The sequence below is a fragment of the Leptonotus elevatus genome, chromosome 9, assembly GCF_054856555.1.
Source record: "Leptonotus elevatus isolate MCC_2025b chromosome 9, RoL_Lele_1.0, whole genome shotgun sequence".
NCBI classification, from domain to species: Eukaryota; Metazoa; Chordata; class Actinopteri; order Syngnathiformes; family Syngnathidae; genus Leptonotus; species Leptonotus elevatus.
In genome coordinates, this window is record NC_141247.1 from 12655165 (window position 1) to 12662475 (window position 7311).

Sequence of the window (7311 nt, forward strand, 5' to 3'; positions counted from 1 at the left end):
GCGGGGGAAAGAGAAGAGAGGAGGAGAGGCAGCGAGGGAGGAAAGGGGAGGGAGGGGGCAACGTGCCCACTATTGACAATCCAGAACAAGTGGAGATAAGCGCGTTCACCAGACTGCACGCTGGCGCACACTTGTAGTGCTCGAGGTACGATTGAAACTTGTTTAGCCAGAAAATGTATACCGTATTTTCCGCACTATAAGGCGCACCTAAAAACCTTTAATTTTCTGAAAAACAGACAGTGCACCTTATAATTCTATGCGCCTTATATGTGGATCAATATTGGTTAAGTAAGCTTCATCTCGTGGACGCTTAACGCAACCCCAGCCACTAAAGTAGCTTCTATTCTGTGCTCCTTATAATGCGGTGCGCCTTATTTATGGAAAACGTTTTTAAATAGGCCATTTTTTTCCTTTTTTTTTTAAGTGCGCCTTATAGTGCGAAAAATACGATATTTGAAATCGTCCAAATGACATGACAAAGCTTTTAATCAGCGCTGAATGAATGCTGCGTAGTGAGTATATATGAATTGATATTGTACATTCATTTTCACTAATTCATCTTTACTCTGTATTACATGTAAAATAAAATACACATATGAGGGGAAACATAAAAGCCTATATGATGAGACACAGTCACAATAGTTGCAGATCACAAGTCCACAAGCCTATTCCCAAAAGTAAAGTCGGGTTTGCAGATGTTCCCACTTTGTTGTTTTGTTTCCTGCGGCTTTCCTCTCTTTCTGAAGTGATTGGACGCTCTAGGGTTGGGTGCAGAATCTTCATTTGTCAGCTCATGGTTATTTCAAAAGTCAATTATAGTCAAATATGCCAAGCACACGCAGCCGCACACACAGGCTCATTTCCTCAACACTGCAGACTTGTTGATTAATTGAATTTATATCAGAAATTCTCCCTTTTCCAAGGCTAATAATGCTCAGTTTTAATTTTCACTTTCAGAGCGGTATGTTAAGATTGTGGTTTCAGTTTGCAGATGTGGATAGTTATTCCTTTAAAGTTACTCATGTAACTGTTTTGGATAAATTGTACATTTGAACAGGGGTGTGTAGACTTTTTATAGCCATATATTATGCTCTTCAACAAGTGGAAACAAAATAGTATAAGATCATTTCTTATACTAGCTGAATTTTTTATTTTATTTATTTTATTTTATTTGTTAAAGATTGTATTTATTATTGTTTTACAGTATATTAAGTGATATTGTTCAGCAGCATCTGAATTTGCAGATTCATATTTTATTTTGTTATTTTTAGAATAAATAAATAAATAACCAGAAGTTACTCACCATATACTCACCAGTATTTTTTCACTGAGTAATTTTTTCTCTGAGTATTTTTTTCTCTTACTCAAGTAATTATTTGGACTACTTATTACTTTTATCCATCCATCTATTTTCCACTTGAGTTATATTATTATAAAATAACACTACACATACTTTTTTTAAAAAAATTTGCTACGCTACCCACCTGTGGGTATAGTAGTGTGAAAATTGTACGAGTATATTTTGAAGGTGCATTGAATTGTCGTTGCAGTAAATTGTTATTTTGTTACGTTTACACTTCCAGCATTTCCAGCACTCGCAGTGTTTGTTGTTTTTCTCATTATTCTAGGTCAGTGTGGCTCAGAAGCAGATGAGCTCCACAGATAATTCCCGGCAGAAATAGAATCCGAGAGGAAATGAGGTGGAAAAACTCGTTCTTCGCAAATGTTCTTACTGACTGACTCACTCTTTTCCCTGTTTTGGTTCATTCAAAAAGCAGTGCTGCTGACACGTTTACATATCGATGCACTCTTTTGAAAGACAATCATGTTATTAGATTTTATTTGCTGTAAGGCTTCTTGAATGATTTTCTTATTGTTGGTTTAAAGTGACTGAGCATGTCGTAGGTGGATGAGTTTATTGATAAGCAATCGGTGACTGCAAGTTGTGGTTTTTTTTTTTCACTTTTAATGAGAGTTGGGTGGCACACTAGGGCTGTAGAAGAGCTGGTGAGCTGATGATCTGATTTGCTGCCTGGAAGGAAGCAGAGTTGACAAACTGGGTCAAACTTACAACTTGGTTTTAAAAAGAAATACAAGAAAAGTACACACCAACTGGTCTATCGATGACAGTTAGGTTTACTCCCTCAAATAATTTGATTCCCAACTTCCACTGTCACTGTCAGTGATGATGTCATACACACCAAATTATTCTCAGGATCGGTAATTAAGAGTATTATTGTCTATATCCTTCCCAAAAAGGTGTAGTTGCACTAAATATATTCACCCCATCTCGTGCCTTGAGGGTTGCGCACACAGCTGTGCACATACAACCACATCTTTCCGAAAAGTTCCCCAGTTTCAGCTCCAATAGTTGAGATATGTTAACTAAGCCACCAAGACAGTAAAATAAGCAGCAGGAATAAAAAGTCTTTAAAAATTAAAACATGCATGTCAATAGATGACGGAAAGACCATTGATGCATAATGTTTATGTGGACCTGCATAATGGTGTGTTATTTTACAGTAGAAATATAATCTACTTGGTGGGTTGATGCCAGAAGAGAGATAGTAACGAGTTAAGTGTAGAAAATGGTGCAAAGAGCAAAGGGAGATGTTAATTCTCTTATCTTTAATACATGAGCAGTGTTCCACTAATGGACTTAAATGTTGTGGCATTGCTTTTTCACCCTTTTATCATGGCTCTTTATCTCAACTGCGTGCATTTTTCTTTTTATAGTTCCCTCTTTTGTTGCCTTCTTTTTTTTCTAATGATGTGCAATTGCTACTGTTTGGATACAAAAGTGTTTTTTTTTCCTTTTCATTTGTAGAGGTGGATCATAGCTAATGATGATGTATTGTTGTTTGATGTATTTAGATCCATCCATCCATCTTTCAACTTATAAAACAATGGTTCTCAAACATTATACCACAAGTTGGCTACCACCTAAAAAAAACACACAAAGAAAACTCTACAAGCATCACCATCCTGAACAGCAAAATACTCCTAATTACTCATAAAACATAAATTTTATATTATTTTTAAGCTATTGTAACATGCATAGTTCGCTAATTAACAATGTGCTTAAATAAAAACAACAACCATATGGAATGTTTCAATTCAAATGCAGTAAATAAATAAATAAAATGTTACAACAATATTTTTTTAGAACAAACCGCACTTAAAACATTTGATGCAAAAGTATTGTACTAAAAAGACTAAATACAGCTGAACTGAAGTCCACATGCCACAAGTGGTACACCTACCACACTTTGAGAATCACTGTTCTATATTGTTTATCCTCATTAGGATTGTAGGTAACTGGAGCCTATCCCAGATGACTTTGGGTGAGAAATGGGGTGCACCCTGGACTGGTCATTGCTCAGACAAATAAGCATATACATTAAATTGGAACACATGAGAGTCTTCACTTAACCTAATGTGCATTTTTGTATCATTTGGGAGGAAGGTGAAAGCCCTTCAACAAATGTTGAATTTTTTTCCCAGTAAATTAAATTAAAGGAAGTGATTAAAAAAAACGGTGTCTCCGTGCAGTATAATTATGACTCTTTGAAGTAAAACAACCACCATAAACAATGCATGCATCTACAGAACATTTCACTGGTTCCAGCTGTGCAATCTAATGCAATCTGATCTCCAGTAAACTCAATGAGTAGCACATAAGGTCATCAAAGTATTAGAAACAGATCTCACTATGGCGCAGTGTACCTCTACAGTAGTGCTTCATTGGTTAAAGGGCTTGCTGGAGCCAGTCACGAACGTAGTCAGAACCCCACCCAGTGGAGGAAACATTATTGTACTGACACACAAACAAATGCAGAGAGACAGAGATTGCGCCATTTAAAATGAATAGTGAGTCTGATTGGTAGAATGTGTGTGAAGATAAATGACAGACATAATCATACATTGATTTCTTTACATGCTAATGCATAACTAAAAGACTAACGCCTGATTTAGCAGTTTATTATGTTTCTGTTTGGGAGGATAGTTCCCCGTTTGATTAAATCAGAGGATGACGACAACGGACCAGACCATCTTCCTGGGATAAGACAAAACAATGGTAGTCACTAGTCAGAGAGAGCACAACGCATGTTTAGTCAAGATAATGTGGCGTGACTTACTATTAAAAAGAAGCACAGGGAAGTATTCTTGAAACAAACACTGTGTACAGTTGTAGCTTCTTAAATCTGAAATCATCCCTAAAAGTTATTCAGGTTTCATATATATGACATTTTTACTGTAGCATCAAAAAAAGTCAGCTCATTAAAAAGTGGAATTGTTTATCAACAACAATATGCATATAAAAGCTATCGACACATTGACGACTACTTCATACAGTCGTCATCTTAATCATAAATCTCAGAGTCTTGCTTGTTCCCGAAGTGAAGCAGCAGTGTGTGTGTGTGTGGGGGGGGGGGGGGGGGGGCGGGGGGGGGGGGTGTTTTGGATGGCGACCTTCTGAGTCTTGTTTGTTTGACTTCATTCATTCCTCTCTGCGTCTCGGTGAAAGAAACTCTTGTTCTCGTCCGCATTCATTTGTGAGGTTCTCAGGTTGGAGCTGACATCAGCGTTCGCTCTACAGGTACATTTTGAACTTCTCTTCTCTGGATATTTAAAATTTGTACTGTGTTTTATTTTCCTCTAATGATTTTTTTATATTGGAACTATGCACCTAAAATACTTTCTTTTTTTTCATTTTAAGACATGAAGTTTGTAATACTGCTTGCTCTTTTGACTGGTGAGTACAATAATGAATATGATAATAAGTTACTCAAATGTGTAGTCTTGCACTGACCGGCCATATCGCTTTGTTTTGGCAAAAATAACTACACAACTTCACTCAGTAAGAAACACATTGTTAAATTGATGTATATTCATTAATATCTCATTACAAACTTATCATAAACCTCTTGTGTGGGATTGCGCAGGTGCACCTGATATTGTGGTTAATGTAATGTAAAAATGTAGCAGTAGGGGAGAAAAATATTATGCAAAAATTAATAAATGAGTACAATCTTTGATTGGTTTATTTACTATCGTGTTAAATTCAACACTGTCCACCTTGTGTGATCATTTTGTCTTTAGGGGTTCTGGCAGCCCCGTTCGTGAGAGAAGAGGAAGCAAAGCGCTTCATCCGGCTGAAAAGACAGTCGGGTTACTGGGACCCCCACAATTCACAGAACCAGTGGGGTTACACCATCCAGGAGCAGGTGACATTATTGCTGCTAGTTCTAGGTCATACAAGAAGTTTGCTGAAAAACTCACCTATTCCCTGGACTAAAAGTGTTGCTTTGGCACCCTCTTGTGGCTTGTCTGGGCCTAGGAATTACGTTGAAGTGTCTTGAGGAGCTTCATGTAGTGCTTTGCCGCTATCTTGGTGCCAATGACTATGTTGAAGTCAATTGATGAGTTTGATTGACTTTTTAGTGGAGTGTCAATTACTTCATTTATTTTGCTCTTGATCACAGAGACTTGACTATGCGTTATAGTCATCGGCAATAAAACAAACAAACAAAACAAAAAATCATTACTTTCTATATGACATTGATTTTGTCTCCCAGGCTAACGAGTACTGGACAGCCCTTCGAACTGACGCCCAGTTCTACATGGATATGGGCAACCTAATGTTTGACCGCTCTGTGGCAGAGTAAGTGACACAATATTATATCTTATGTGGTGCCCATTGGCAATTTTTTACTTTTTGGTACCTAGCTTAAGTTTACCACAACATGCAGTCTAACTGTGCACATGGTTGGAGTTTTCTCTATTTTGGTATTGTGCTAGACTCAAAAGTGCGCCACAAGTTAGACTTGGCTTTACCGAGTCTATTTCTTGTTACCAAATTGCCAAATTCCCAACAAGGTGCAACACAGTCCTAACATGTTAAGACTAGATTTTCCCCGGCACAAAAATGACAATACACCCGTTTTTACATCTACGAAAATAGAGCCCTTATTCACTTGTAGTGCTCGAGGTACGATTGAAACTTGTTTAGCCAGAAAATGTATACCGTATTTTCCGCACTATAAGGCGCACCTAAAAACCTTTAATTTTCTCAAAAACAGACAGTGCACCTTATAATTCTATGCGCCTTATATGTGGATCAATATTGGTTAAGTAAGCTCCATCTCGTGGGCGCTTAACGCAACCCCACCCACTACAATAGCTTCTATTCTGTGCGCCTTATAATGCGGTGCACCTTATTTATGGATACCATTTTTAAATGGGCCATTCTTTGAAGGTGCGCCTTATAGTGCGAAAAATACGGTATTTGAAATCGTCAGTGTACTTGCCAACTCTCCCTATCCTTTCTTATCAGCAAAGGCAACCATAGGGTGAATGACAAGTGTACACTATACCGGTATTTTTTTGTATTTATTGGCCTTTGGAAGAAAAAAAAGGATTGCGCCCCACACATTCTGCCTAGCAACAAGCGCATATATAAATGCAAAGTGTTGATCCATCTGTGTACGACAGATTGTATTTCTGTTTAAATGAATATGAATGTTGTCTGTGACTTTTACTACATTTCCCTGGAAGAGAAATGAGCAAAAATAAGCACATGACTGTATATGTTAAGAAAGAGTAGCCTACTGCAGTTCTCCTGCTTGATTTCATACCAGTGGGTGGGATACCACCATTTTCTAACATATAAAAACACCACTGAATGTATAGTTGTACTTTGATATTTTCTGGGTTGATATTTTAATTAGTTATATTACCTGGGGCTGAGCTGGCATAATTTGCATCATCAATGATGTCATTACTATCATAGTCTTATCATAACTAAACATTTTCTCCATTGATGTTGCAGTGAGAACAACAGGCTATACATGGAGATGTTGCGCAATGCCAGAGCTCACTTGGACAGCCAGACGGGAGGACGCAAATAGAAAACAAGAAGACAAATGATATGAGTGTTGACATGGGAGACAAACATGATTCTAATGTGGCTAATGGCAGGGGAATGTTTCGTGTTTCTGCTCTGTAGATATATATATTTTTAGATGCAATTGAGAGTGGCAATTTAACCTTTTTTTATGGTAATAATTTAGCTGCACTGCCTACCTAATAACATCACAGCTAGGAAACAAATCATATGAAGGAAACAAGAACTTTGTTGGCTGAGACTCTCTTTGGTATTTCATTCCAATGCAGAAAAACTGTTTAGATTTGTTGTGAAACATGCTGACTCATCTTAGATTTGTCTTATTGTGTAGAGGTAGAATCCTGTAAATTTGGTGAATGAATGAAGAAGATTGTTGCTGCTGCAATAAATATTTGTCATAATAA

At 37.3% G+C, this 7311-nt stretch overlaps 1 protein-coding gene across 1 annotated transcript; it reads left to right on the forward strand.

Moving 5' to 3' along the window:
* The first annotated feature begins 4480 nt into the window (after positions 1–4480).
* Positions 4481–7310, forward strand: LOC147168394 (uncharacterized protein C3orf85-like). Its single transcript, XM_086084259.1, has 5 exons — positions 4481–4600; positions 4721–4756; positions 5104–5228; positions 5580–5665; positions 6833–7310. Exons 2-5 carry the CDS (start codon positions 4723–4725, stop codon positions 6909–6911), a joined length of 324 nt encoding a protein of 107 aa, XP_085940385.1. The 5' UTR covers positions 4481–4600; positions 4721–4722; the 3' UTR covers positions 6912–7310.
* The last annotated feature ends 1 nt before the right edge of the window (position 7311 follows it).